Genomic DNA, 14,597 nt, shown 5'->3' with positions numbered 1-14,597 from the left:
TTGACTCAGTGGGATAATTTCTTTGGAAGAGCAGAATTGGGTCCATACCCATTTTATCACCCCCAAGGAAATAGCTGAACAAATGTTGTGAAGGACTCCTAGTGTAGTTCCTCTTTGGAGAAGAGAAGGAATTAACTTGTATTCAGACAGCTGGAGTATGGGTCAAAGAAACAATACGGTTGCATTGAAGTGTAAATGAGTATTACAGTAACTCAATGAAAACCTGAACTAGAACAGAGTAACATTGCTACTTCCTAATAAATCCGTGGTGCAAAGTAGCTGTAGAACTGTAGTGGGGAAAATATGATTGCAAGGAGTTCAGTGTGACTGTAATAATTCCCTTGGCAACCTGAATTACTATTAAGCCTGTAATGCCTGTGTCTCCTTCATGCTGCCAGGTTAAAGCTGCCGTGGATTTGCCCACACATGCTACTTCAGTACGGAGAAACCACTGTAACACTGCATTATCATCATTTAGGTGGTCATGACAATGGAAAAGCTTCCAATCTTCTTGGAGCTGTTGTTTCCCAGTCTCCTGAAAGTTGTCACTACCTCAGTGATAGAAATGGGAATAGTGTAAAATGATTTTTAAACTAAAAGGTTTCAGTCCAAGTTGTTTTACTGATCTATTTTAACACATGTGTCCAAGTGTATTTGCAGCTCAGTGAGGAGGCAGAAATCTACTGGGGGAAAAATGGGATAAGTTATTAAGAGAAGTCAGGAGCCTACTCATCTGGATGAATTGTTTTGTGAAGCTGTCTTCTGAGAAGGAGCAAACAGGAGAATAAAATAATTGCCAGCTTTGCCGGACTGTCTCCTGGTAAATCAGAGGATGCTCTTGAATATACAGTATGCAGGAGGTGACAAATTTAGGCAGACCTAAAGAGATGAGCGTACAGCTGGTGTGAATGGGTATGAACATATTACACATGTAGGGCCAAGCATATTCACAAGGGTTGAAGATCTGTTTCTACTTCTGGGGGAGGGATTCTACTTAAAAAGGGGAGTCACAGAGGAGTCAGAGAAGAAGGAAAGCCATTCTGACAAAGGGGCTTTCATCCATAGTCTGTGATGAAGATGGTACAGCCATTAAGGATTTTTGTAGAGACTGTGGGAAACGCCACCGTCGTTTTGAAAAGGGATTTGTGATCATGTATTTAAATACTGTACTGTTTTGCTCTCCATTAAGAGCAGAACAAAAGCTGTATGCCCACTCCTAATGCTGCCAATGTTAATGTGATCATTGGAGCATTCTGTCATCTTGCCTAGACCAAATCTTTGTCCCACTAGCATTGTCTGAATGCTGCAACAGCTAGTCTAGGAGTTCCCCCAGAAGATGCATTGCCCACTGTCCTAAATCTGTCTTTCACTTGCTTCTGAGTTTGTACTTTAAAAATAATAATCACTGTTACTGGATATTATTGGTTGGTTTGCTTGGATCTTCTGTGGTATCATTTATCTAACACAGATGGTAGTTTTTCTCTAGGTGAGAACTTGAAAGGAACAGCAGCAAAGTGTAGCTCCTAGCCAGTAATTAGTTACTGCTGTAGTTACTCAAAACGAGCGTTCACTAGAAGAAGCAGTCCTGCCTCTTCTGCTTTCCTTATTGCTGCCCATTTGTCTGAACACAAATGCTTCTGAATCGGGTCAGGAGGCTGATCCCACTGAGGGGCTAGCGGAGCAATTAATTCCTCAGTGAGTACTGTAACACACCTACAGAGACAGGAGGAATGGTGAGGCACAAACTGCTCTGCGTCAGTCTCTCTCGGTGTCAGGACCAGCCTGGGGTTACCAAAGTACAATTCTTGAGGCACAGTTACCCAGGAGGCTCAAGCCAACCTGAGTATGTGTTGCTATCAAAACAGGACGTCTTTGAGCCCTCCACTTTTGTATGTGCTCTCATCTCTTACAGTTCCTGCAGCTTTGTGGGGATCCAAGTCAGCTTTCTTGTCTGACTGAAAACTTAACCCATCACAACCACAACAGTATTTGTTTGGCTGGGATCAGCTCTCTCAACCACAGGCTTGTACAATTGCTGCAGAGACAGAAGCAAGCTCATGTGGCTACAGATGGGGAGCAGGCCGGACTGGCCCTTTCTAGATTGACTTAAGCCTTTTGTGAAATTGCTCTGTGAGAGAAATAAACTAACAGTATGACGTTATGGCAGAGCACAGGTATTTTACATGGCAGAGAAAGGGGGACTTGCTTGTCCTAAGTGCTGCTCTAGAGCTCTTAATAAAAAAAAACCTTTGCTGACAACAGCTAAGAAGACCACGCTAGAATGGCATCTAATGCAGTGCTGTTCACACTGTATCCATTGTAGCCAGAGGGTTCTTTCTTTGGTTTCCTGTTTCCCTCAGATCAGCAGGAAGAATAGTCTGAAGTAGCCTGTGGGAACTGATGATGGCTGCTTTTCTGCTGATATAAGCTAGCACCTGTGCCTGTGGAGTAGAGCAGCTCTACCCTTTCAGTTTTGAAAGAGAGGAAGAGAAGCTGGGACTTCCCACACCCCTTTATGTTTTCAGAGCTTGAGGGAACCGCCTCTTCTTTTCCTAAGACTTGAATGACCCCTGGTGGAAGCTTCAACCAGGCTTTTTAGGATTTCGGTCCCAACGTGAGGCACCCACATTTCAAAACTGTGACTGCTAATGGAGCTGGGTTTGTATTCAGGTGGATCTGGGCTGGACACATCAGCAACCTACATTCCTCATGCTGCATCCTGTCTGCTTGTATTCTTTGTCCCCAAGCCTGATGTGTATGTGTGCTCACGCGTTCCTTCTCTCTGCTCTGTCTCTTTTCCCTGACCTACGTGTGCACCCAGGGTGCAAAGGCTTTATTAACAATTGCTGTACCTTTAATTTCGCTCCTGAGTGAGGCCCCCCAGTCTAGCCTGTCTGTTGCATTGCTCTGTCTCCATGGTGCCCTCCTGTCTCCTGCTTTGTGAGACTACCTCCAGCACTGTAGGCATACACTTTTCATGTTAAGAGAATATTCCACCAGATTTCTCCAATGTGTGTGCAAATCCCCATTACCATCTTCTGAAGAAGGAACTGGATTTTAGTGCATACTCTTCAGATTTCTCCTGTTTGCTTGATTCACATTAATCTGCTTAAGGAGCTTTGGACACCTTGCAGTCTTGGCTATGCAAGACCCCTTTAGGTAATGCTGGAAAAGCCAACACAATCATCTATTGATAACCCTCTTTTTTTCTTGCCTTTTTTTTTCTTTTTTTTTTTTTTTGGCAGGCTGATTTGAACACCAATATTGAAGATGAATCCAGATCTTTCTATGGTGTTTCCAGCCAATATGAGAGCCCAGAAAACATGGTCATTACTTGCTCCACCAAAGTGTGTTCTTTTGGAAAGCAGGTGGTGGAGAAAGTGGAGGTAGGGAGCAGACACCTGGGTGCAAGGTTCTCTCTGGCTGCTGTTTTGTCACTTCAAGTATTTGTGTCCTATGTATATCCTGAGGCAAAAGATATCCCATGCTTGTTGTCAGGGAAATGAATGCAACAAATCATTATTATTTCTGAGACATACAGGTGTAAGATTGCTCCAGCCTTGCAACATGGCTTTGTCTCAGGACTTTGCTGAAGGTCTGGTAGTGTTTGCTATATTTTTCCCCATAAATCTCAGTTTTTGAAGACATAGAAACATATAAGACTATCAGTTCTGGTGATTCTCTGGCTTTTTTTGGGGGAGGAGCAAAGAACAGCTAAGAAACCTGGACCCTTGTTCTAAGAGTCCAGAAAGGTGACAACAGATAGGCAGCACCTCACTCTCAGTGTTGTTAAACAGATCATTTATAGACTATAACCATTAATTAATAGATTATAATAATTTACAGACTTACAGTCTTGTGATTTTATGAGGCTTACCTTTGTGTTTCTACACCTGGAGCATGAGCAGCAGTGAAGCTGCATAATTAACCATGTATCTGGCACTGAAGGCATTCTTTCTGATGCCACATTCAGCTGCTAAGAGAGCTGCTCTGACCCACTCCATGCTGCTCACCTTTCCAAGAGGTCCTTAGATGCAGGAGGAGAGGCTGTGTGCAGAACACCACGTGTTCTTGTGTCAGCAGTTAGCTCAAGCTCCATCCTTCCCTAAGACCCGTCTACAGTCCCAAGAGAGATATGCCTGAAGTCTGGTTATGTATTTGCATGATGGGATAGATAGGCCAAAGAGACGCGTCAGGTGCACAGGAAAGATCAAGCTCCTGGGGTGAAAGGAGGGAATTGGCATTTAAGGGTCTGCTGTGAAATTGCAGAATCCAACTTCAGCTTCTGTTCAAAGGAAGAGTGAATACACAGGAGCTAAGTTGGGAATGCAAACAAAAAGTCCCTCTGTAACGCAGGCCAGACTCTCTCCTAAGAGGGGTCAGAGATACTGTGTTCTCTCTCACAGGTACCAGAAGGGTTTAAGTCCTTTCCAACTGTGAAGCATCCTGACCATATGATTACCACCTAAGAGCTTCCCAGTCTTGCTCCAGCAGTAGTTTTTAACCTTTTCAGTCCATCCACACCCAGTATTTTTCCAGTAGAGATGCAGACCACAGTATAACTGGCAACTGGTCTGCTGCTCTTGGCTTAACTTTCACAGCCCCTCGGCAATTTGCTGCTTGTAAACTGGAGCCCACTGTTTTAAAGTAAAAATGAAATCTGAAGAAATTAGAGGGTTCAAGGAGACCGATGAAGCACTGTAGGGGATTAAGTAATCAGTTCATTACTGTTAGAGGAACGACTTGAAAATGCCATTGTAGTTTTTTCTGTCCCGGGGTTGGACCCGATGATCTCTCGAGGTCCCTTCCAACCCCTATGATTCTGTGATTGATTCTGTGACTCCCTTTATGTGATTGGTGCTGCTGATGTGCCAACATGAGCCCCAGACGCCCCTCTTGTGTTTTCCCTTGCAGACAGAATACGCACGCTACGAAAACGGACACTACTCCTACCGCATTCACCGTTCCCCTCTCTGCGAATACATGATCAACTTCATTCACAAACTCAAGCACCTTCCTGAGAAGTACATGATGAACAGTGTGCTGGAGAACTTTACTATCTTACAGGTGGGACTTCAAACTGGTTTTGCTGGAGTTTGGAAATGCGTAAGCTCCATGCAGGAGTTCACTGTTGGTCAGTCAAAGCAGATTTCCTTTTACAGCTCGGCATCTGATTGAGCTTAGTGTCAGTCTTGTGCACTGCACTTCAAGGCCATTTATGGAGATAGTAACTCATGCAGAGAAGCAGCAGCAGAATTTGAGAAACCTGAGAGGAAAAAAAAACACCCAACAAAAAACCCACCCAGGATAAAGGGAGAGCTCACGAGGCAGAGAGATAGAGGAGGCAGAAAGATGCAAAAGTCAAATAAGGAAATGCTCATTCTACTAGTGCACAAACATTGATGGTCCTTTCTTTGCCCTCGCCCTTTTTGGTAGGTAAAAAACCCCAAGAGCACTGTTTTGTGACTATATAATTTTGCCATGAGTTGTTATTTGACAAGGTAGGGGAAAAAGAAAGTTACTTCCTCAGGACCATCCTGAACCTAGAAAGAGTATGGAGGAATGGGCATGTTGAGGGGAGCTCTGTGACAACTTATGAATCACTGCATCCTCAAAGTAGGGCAGTACTACAAGGCTACAGCAACTAGATTTGCATTAGTCTCTTACGTTATACCAGGAGCCTTTCCAGGCTCGGACGCAGCCTAAATTTGGGAAGAGGGCAAAGACAATTTAAAAGCTGGATATTCCTATTTGACTGAGTTCTGTGCTCATCTCTACAAGATCTGTCATGGATTTTTAGTCAGAGAGTCTGAGGTTGGGTGAGTAGAAGAGATGCTAAAGTTGGTATGAATGGAAATCAAGTGGTCTTCATTCAATCCTCCAGAGATCTTGTGGGACTTTAGGCAATGCATTTCATTGCTCTGTGGCTTAGGTACCTCAACTATAAAACAAGGTTAATAATGTCCTTATATTAATAACCTCACACAAGGTTAAACATGTTAATAATCACAGGGATTTAGGAGGATTTATTCTTTCATGTTTGTACTGGGATCTTTATCATCTGGAAGCAAAGAGAATTATGAATGCTAAGATCTGTTTTAGACCAGTATAAGCATGAAGGGGGCAAAGACAAGAGAAATAGAAGGCCTGTGTGCTGTAATTCATACTGAGGAACACTAACTGCTTTCTGCATGTTTCATTCCTCAGTCAGGCCTCCACTTGTAAATTTTATGAACAAACTTGTCATATAGTTATACCTTCCTCTGGGGCTTTATGTTTTGAGTAATCTCATGTCCTTCCCTTACCTCCTGTCACAGAGACACATGTCTCATGTGCGTGCTGGCACAGCCTTTTATGTACTTTCTTGCAGTCCTGCTCCCTGAGCAGCAGCCTGAACATTTTCCATCCCCTACTCTCCCCACTGGGGAGCTGAAAAATCATCATGCTTAATGCCAGGCAAGCTGCTAGTCCTCAGGCCCCACTACCAACTTCTGAGGCAAGTCTAATTACATCTTTTTCCTAGGCCCTTTCATGAGCTTCCCTGTCCCTAATCTCACAAGTGTTATTTATCTTGCTTTGCACGTTGCTCTGGCTCTAGTCCTCCAAGATTTCAGAGCCCATTTTTCAGAAAAGGGTCTCGTGCCTCACCGCACCTGGATGTCTTCACCTCACAGTGGCCTGCAGAAGAAAGGAGGAGGGTCAGTTCAACTGCAAATCCAATCACAAACTTAGACAGTAAAACAGAGTAGGCCAAAATCGGGCTTCTAAAATGAATAAGCAAGTTTGAAAACAGCTGTTTTCTTTATTTTCATCAGAAGAGTTGGCCTTTGATACACAGTTCGAGTTGGTTATGTTTTTCTTCTGCAGTGGAGTTGGTGCTACTGATAGTAAAAAAGCGTCTCCTCCAGCTGGAGAGGACTGTGTGGAACTTTAGCTGTGGGCATAAGATGAGGTGACAAGAATGTGCAAAGTTGTGGAGTGACAGAAAGGCAAGCTGAGCTAGGAGCTCTGGGTGCAACATTTTGCTTGTCCCTGCCATGTAGTGTAGACAGTGTGAGCTTCTGAAACTAGGATAATGCTGTTCCATCACGGCACAGCTGACACTGAGTCACGCTGCAGGGAAGCTAAGGTTCCTGAGGGACAATAGAAAAAGGAATGGAACAAAGGGAACTTCTGTGAGACTACATGAGTGCAGCAGCCATCCTCCTCACACCTCGTATATGGAACGGGAGGCGTAATGGGAGTAAAACCTGTAAGATGATTTAGATGCCATAAGACTCGTGATCCGTGTCTACCACTGATAAGGAGGAGCATATGGAGGGAAAGAACTGTTTGTGGCTGTGATATATCAACACATACGTGAGGAGGAGTGGCTGTGCCACAGGAGGCAGCCTCTCTTTACACAGCAAACAGAACAAAAAGAGATTTTCTTTGATGAAACGCTTTCTCTCTGCTGAAACCTGCAACATGAGGGGGGTGAGGAGGAGAGGACCTAGTGGACCTGCTTCCACTTGCGTGGCCACAGCTCATTCTTCTCCACAGTGGACTCTTCTCCCTGTCACTTTGCATTGCAGTCCTGATGCTGTGACAGTGTTTGGGTCTGTGGGCACACAGACTGGGGCTTGTAGTGGCCAAGCTGTGCATCATGCCTGTGCTTTTCTGTTCTTTGCCTACTACTGACTATGCCCTATGATAAATGTGTTGGAACATGTAAGTAGGGAAACAGCGGTTGCCATCTCAGCTTTTTTTCCTTTTCCATCTAGGTTGTGACAAACAGGGACACACAGGAGACTTTGCTGTGCATAGCATATGTTTTTGAGGTGTCAACTAGTGATCATGGTGCCCAGCATCACATCTACCGGCTGGTGAAGGACTAGAGACTATCGGCCCCGAGTCGTCCATTGGATGCATGTCTAAGAAACAAAAGCCCGTGCTTGAACTCCCCCTGCCCCTTCATACCAAACTGAAAAATAAACTGCAGATATTGTGTATTTTCAGAAAAGCACCTACGAGCTCTTTTGTGATTAACAGGGTCGGATAAGTTTGTATCTCCAGGTTTGTGCAAATGGGGAAATGACTTGGGAGTCAAAGAAGCAGGCACGTAAACTGCTTAAGGGTTTCACCACAAACAGCATCTTCTGGAATGTATTTCCCATGGAGCACACAGAGGGTGTGATCATACATATAAAAGGATTGGGACGCACCTGAATGTACAGGTGGCAGCAGCTTCCACAAGTTGGACCACGTGAGAAGAGGGTGAAATTGTTAATGCTACATCTAGGCTGAGTGTGTGCACTCGTATATATTCATTTGACAGTCAACACAGACACAGACATGCTTACCATGTGTTTGTACAGATGTCAGATATGTGAGGGCACACACTTGTACAGATTGCACTTATAACCTACATACCTGGCTAACTGTCCACCTTAGCAGGTGTGCAGGCACAGGCTTCTTCAACTTTCCTCCTCTTAGAGGCTGGATGCTGTTTCCCTCTCTGCTGTGCATGAGAGCAAGAGACAAACCTTTCTTTTACCTTTTAAATGAAGTTATGCTTAGAAAATTTGACATGTTAAATCATACTGGCTTGCCCAGCAGACTTCCTCCACGTGTCAGGTCAGCAGACCTGACTGACTAAAATATAGTAATAGCAGTAATTCTTACTGCTTTTGCTTTTGTCCTCCCTGCGCAGTTAGCACTGCAGTTGGCACTGCTCAGGGATCTAGGCTTTGCTTTTTCTCTTGTGCATGGGCAAAATAATTGTCTACTGAGATCAAAATGTTCCATCTGTGAGTTGCAGCCAGTGAGGTGCACAAGTATTGCAAGGAATGCCATCTGGGCAGCAAACTGTAGGGAAAGTATGAGAGAGGACAGTGGAATAAGGTTAGCTTTCCATGTTTCCAAGGCAATCAAATGCAGTCTCTCTGCTTTGCTTGTAATCTGAGATCATTTACTTGGGAGTCACGGAGAGGCAATAATCTTGGTCCCCCAAATGCTGATTTAGGGGAAGAGCCAACTGTTCATATTACTCTGTGGGAAGAGGTGGGTTGCATGATGCTCTCTGGCAGCCACTGAACAGGCAGTTTATTGGGTGGTGCACAGTTCTGTGGCACAGATTTGGATATATGGTGTTACAGCTCCTCTTTCCACAAAGCATCATACTGTCTTGGGAAACACCTCACACACTTGCTCAGAGATTTCTATGCTTGCATTTTTGGCATAGAGAAAAGTACTCATGGGTACCTGCAGAATCTGAGAATGGTTTGGGTTGGGAAGGACCTTTAAAACTCATCTAGTTCCAACCCCCGCGATGGGCAGTGACGCCCTCCAAGTAGGCCAGGTTGCCCAAGGCCCCATCCAATCTGCTCTTGTACACTTTAGGGAGGGGGCAGCCACAACCTCTTTGGGCAACCTGTGACAGTGCCTTACCACCACCTTCATCATAAAAAAAATATTTCTTCCTTATATCTACATCTAAACTATCCTCTTGCAGTTTAAAGCCATTACCCCATGTCTTACACAGTCAGAAATCAAGCATTCGTTAGAATGCCAGAAGATAAGGGCTGTAGTCACACACAGATGAAATCTGACTTCTTTGAAGAGCTTGTGAGCTTGTTCATACTCCCTTCTACACCTGTCAGCCTGCTGGTAAAGAGCTCCATGGATTCCATGAAGATATGGTTCATCTCTTCCCACAGAATATGTAGAAGCCAGAAGACTTATGGATCTCCTCCAGCTTCCTAGCCATCTTCCTGTCCTTTAAAAGGATTGATTTCTGTACTTGAGGTTGTAAGTTATATTAATTTACAAGGGTCCTCTCAAAGATTGATGCTTTTGCTTTCTGCACATTTAAATCTCAATTCCTTTCAAAGTTTAAATTTTCCACTCCTAGAGAATGTGCTTCCCATGTTTTATAGGCTCAGATTAATCCTTTGAGGACTTGGAAGGTTTAAGTGTCCACTGGGCATTTTCACAAGTATCACTGAATATTCCCCATTCTCTCATTGAGATTCATGGAAAATTCTCAGCCTTCCAGTGTATCATCAGCATCACTTCTACTTGGTGTATTAGATTAGGGGTGGTGGAGGTGAGAGAAGAGGGGGAGCAAAGAAGAGAAGATTGCCTTACTGGAACACATTATTTTAAAAATACAATCTGGTGTTGGACTCAATTGTCTCCTCCAAACTCTTCATTGTGATCAGAGAAAGCACCAGTATCTTTCATGTCAACTCAGCATTTTGACTTCCCATGGGTTCTCACCCTCTTTGTTTTTTTTCTCACAAGGTGCTTTGAGCAATCTCCTATTTTAGATGCTTGTTTCAACAGTCTAATGTTTCACTAGCTCTACTCGATTGTGTTCACGAGCATCCCTGTGTGTTCTACTAGCTGTGCTTTCTCTCACCCAGTTTAAACAAGTTCTGGTAAACACTGAACTTAGCTAGACAGTGGTAGCTTCAACCACTCTGTGCAATACTCCTGAGGAGAAATCTGCTGATGCCTTGGAATCATTGTGGTTTTATTTTGAAGATGGTATTGACAGCAATGGCTCTTAGCTAGCTTGTAAGTGTAGAGAACCATGGCAGTGTTTTCCTCAATGACTTAAATTTTTAGTATTCCTCTGGCTTGTTGCTGGCTGATACTATGGACTGAGTTTCTCTGAACTGTTTTCCAAAGCCTGTGTAAGTTATTGAAGCCCATAATGCTGCCTCTAGATTTGCAATCTTTGGTTTATGACCTTAGGATTCAATACAGTCTTCTCTGACTGTGTTTTGCAGATGGGTGAGTTGCTTCCTCACAAGGAATTAATATTCAAGAAACTGTAAAGAATGAACTATTAAAATTTAACTTAGAATTTGAGTTACACAAGTTTATTTTGGTAAAATTTGGATATGGGAACCTCTTTTTTTTGTGCCTGAAGCATGAATTCACATTGATGAAGCTGTCGGCAGGTAGATGAAACGCAAACAACTAAAAAGACCTTTAAAAAACATGACAGATGACTGTTAACTGAAGAGAAGGTATGTACTGAAAAAGATGAGTGTAGACCCATTCTCTCTTATCATCCTCAGTGTCTGGAGGAGGGAAAAGCAGCAGGGTAAATTAATCTGCAGATAGCACTAAAGAAGCCTTTTGCAAGCTGAGTATGTATAGAGAACTTGAGTGACCTGAACACTCAGCAAACTTGCTAATGGTGCATTTATCTCCCTGCATCCTTCTTCATCCACTGCTTTCACCCACCAGGTAGGTGTCTTTGTCACAGAAGGATATCAAATTAGTTAGGACTTTCCCTTTGTGACCCATGTGAACACCTGATGACTGCATTGTTCTTTAAGTGCCTTTCAATAGCACCCAAAATTATCTTCATAATTCTCCAGAATCTGATGTTAGACTAACAGGTCTGAGTCTTCCCTTAATTTTTTTTTTGGTAGATTGGAATTACTAAATTCTAGTCAGTGTGGACCTCCAAATTTTGTGCTCAGGCAAGCACAAGCTGTCCCAGTACTAGCGTTACCACACAGCACTGCACCGCTGGAGCGCCTGCGGGCCTAGCGAATCAATGATGTCAAAAGGGGACTAATTGACTTATTTCCTCATTAAGCTACTGAATGTCAATTTATCTGCTGTTACTGTCCAAGTGCAGGTTTCTGTTTGCATGTAGAAGGCCCCTGACAGGAACGAGCATTCACCAGACATTCACCATTCAGGGCCTCTGACCTGCACGCTGCACTTTGCTGCTCATGGCCTGCATCTAGGTTACAACAGGTGGTTTGAAGCAGGAGGTTAGTAAAGGACAGAAGCAGTTTCTGCACCTACTAAGCAACATCTACACCTTCTTCCTGTGTACAAAATTCCTGCTGTAGCTACTCTCTTCACGACGAAGGCCTTCGAGAACAGACTTCCAAACAGCAACACACAACACAGACATCAACAGCTTCCCATAAGATCTGTAGGGCTGGTAATCGGAATCAGTCATGCTTGGAGAAAGACAAATCAAGCACTTTAAACACCTAGAAAACAGAGCATCTCAAAATGCCTGCTGTTCTGTGCTGCACATGAAAAATGCATGCAAGCACAGTGCCGCTCTTGCCCATCAGGCATCATTCCTGGGCACAGCAAGGTGCCCAAACCAACTGGGATGAAATTAACTGCTCCGCAAACCATCCAGCCCTCACAGTAGGCCATGTACGTAGGAATGCCACCAAGTGGCTACAGTCCATTACTGATGCATTCACCTGCCTATTTCAGCCCCATGCAATTTCCTTCCTCATTTCTGAACCGCCTGTGCCACAGACAACAAATCAAAGAAAACCTCACTAATGAGAAAAAAGACAGACTCCTTTGAAAAATATTCTTCTCCAACACAGAACACAATTATGTTTTGAAACTGAAGCCTGTACAAAGAAAGGGCGGTGTTTAGTCCCCCACAGCTGGAAAACTGCTTGTGATGTGTATTAGTACTCTTCTGCAAACATGAGCCTTGTGCCTTGCAGGCATCCACTGCACGTTGACATCATGTACAGCAGATACCATGGAAGAGTCCTTAAAGGAGATGAGCCTTACAAGTCTACTTATTCCACCATCTGATCATGAATAAAACCACATTAGTAGAGTTTTAAGACATTATCAAAGCAATAAATACCAACTAACAGGCTGAAGAACAGGTGAAATCCTAGGACAGTTGATTTAGGGACACTCATGTAGGTAATTTTTTTCCCACTTGTTAGCAATGAAAGTCTCATCTCTGACACTGTTCCTTTCTTCTCTTGCTCTTGCAGTTTGCAGCTTTGGTGTGTCAATAAATAGGGTCAGCAAGAGACATCTACTTAACCTTTCAAACTCAGTTGAAAAAATCAACAGAAAATCCATGTGACTGGGAGAGCTCACTTTTAAGAAGGCTACCAGAAGAAGATTTAATAAAGCTGAGTCAAAGGGAGACCTGGAAATTTTGTTCTAGAGTAAAAGGCTCCTTTCCCCTTGCAGACCAGGTGAGGTTCATGCAAAAATACTTCAAAGATTGAAACAGAAGGTTGCTCAGAGAAGCTGTGGCTGCCCCCTCCCTGGCAGTGTTTAAGGCCAGGTTGGATGGGGCTTTGGGCAACCTGATGTAGTTGGGGGATCTAATTCCAATCCCATAGCAGGGAATTGGAATTAGATGATCTTTATGGTCCCTTCCAACCCATATCAGTCTGTGATTGTATGATCTCTGTCCCCAAGGCTTCTTTTGTTGGAATCCTACCAGAAGAAGCTAGACAGTACATTAAGAGTCATTTGCAATTTTGCTAAAGATAAAGGAAATCAAACAAAAGCAGCATATGGTACAAAAAGAGGTAGCCTTGTTTCATAAGGAAAGGTTAAACTGAATGCTAAACAACCAACAAAAATTGAGGATATCAGAGTGTCTTACAAGTGTAATTACTGCTGGGGTAGACACTACAAGTACTAACCTTAGCCTATAAAAACTGCTGTAAAATTGAAGGATAAGACAGCAAAAGATGATTCCCCTGATCACTCTGCAGCTGTAACACTTCAGGCATTAGAAGACAAAGTGATTAAAACAGGGATCTGAATATCCATGTTTTATTTAGAAGAATGCAGCTCAAAAGCTTCCATTCAACTGTCTCTCTTCTAACCCACATGCTTAGTTTACATATGCTTATGGAAGCATGACAAGCTCGACTGCTGAAATGATACTACTTAAAGATAGTCTCCTGAGATAAGACACAACAGACCATGGGTCTGAGCAACACAGAACTAGGTAAGACAGGAGCCCTCTCTTTATCTTCTCTCCAAAGCCAAAAGAAACACTTCAGGTAAGACAAGTTCATTTGAATTCATTCCTTTATCTATCATGAGGGGGTAGGAATTTCTTAAACTGACATTGTCAACGAGGAAAATATGTAGGTAGGTAGGCCTACAGGCAAAGGTAGGGATTGAATTTAAATCTCTTTCTACTTCAGTATCTAGACCAAGGATCATTATTTCCTTGAGTATTACATATGTGCTTTAGCCTTTGATGTAATGGTTTCCCAGAGACTTTTTCTTCCCCAATACTGATGTTTCTTCGACATCTTGGACCAGACGAACAAGTTGAAGAACTTGAGTGGTGACAGCAAAGAATAAGAACTGATTCAGACAGGTGAAAACACCCTCAAGCTTGCTCTAAAGCTACAGGAAAGGTAGGAGAGTATCTGCCGAGCCTTTAAGAACCTGTCAGGGAGTCTTACTGCTTCATCAGGCCTACGAGCACAATCTACCAAGTAGCAAGGTAGCAGACTACTGGCACGCTTGTAGCAGAACAGCAAGAGCAGGGCTACTCTCCAAGGGAAGGCTAGCCAGATGCTGAGGTTGACCATATCTCTGTCAGCAGCCTCACAGACTGGCAGATAGTCCCAGAGAATCTAAGCAGGTGATCAGGGCAAGGATTGCAAAAGGTTCCAGTGACAGTTCAGCCACCATCAGACAATCCATGTAAAGAGTCATGGCTGAAATCAATCCAGGACTAGACACAAAGAGGCCTACAGCATACTTCTGACAGTGACTGGAAGGCTCAGGCCTGAGCACAGATAAAGGTCCTGGGGTAAGAAGCAGTGGGTGCA

General features: G+C 43.6%; 1 protein-coding gene across 1 annotated transcript in view; it reads left to right on the top strand.

The window, feature by feature from the left end:
• Positions 1 to 8,005, top strand: part of TEAD4 (TEA domain transcription factor 4) — a 43,658-nt gene extending 35,653 nt beyond the window's left edge. Inside the window, exons 9-11 of the mRNA XM_084266204.1 lie at positions 3,246 to 3,386; positions 4,915 to 5,067; positions 7,764 to 8,005. Of these exons, the coding sequence (XP_084122330.1) occupies positions 3,246 to 3,386; positions 4,915 to 5,067; positions 7,764 to 7,877 (408 nt within the window). The 3' untranslated portion in view covers positions 7,878 to 8,005. The remainder of the gene's footprint in view (positions 1 to 3,245; positions 3,387 to 4,914; positions 5,068 to 7,763) is intronic.
• Positions 8,006 to 14,597: the final 6,592 nt, after the last annotated feature.

Source organism: Gallinula chloropus (assembly GCF_964237585.1).
Source record: "Gallinula chloropus genome assembly, chromosome: 1".
Classification (NCBI taxonomy): Eukaryota; Metazoa; Chordata; class Aves; order Gruiformes; family Rallidae; genus Gallinula; species Gallinula chloropus.
Note: the sequence above shows the minus strand (reverse complement) of the source record. Positions and strands in the feature narration are given on the sequence as shown.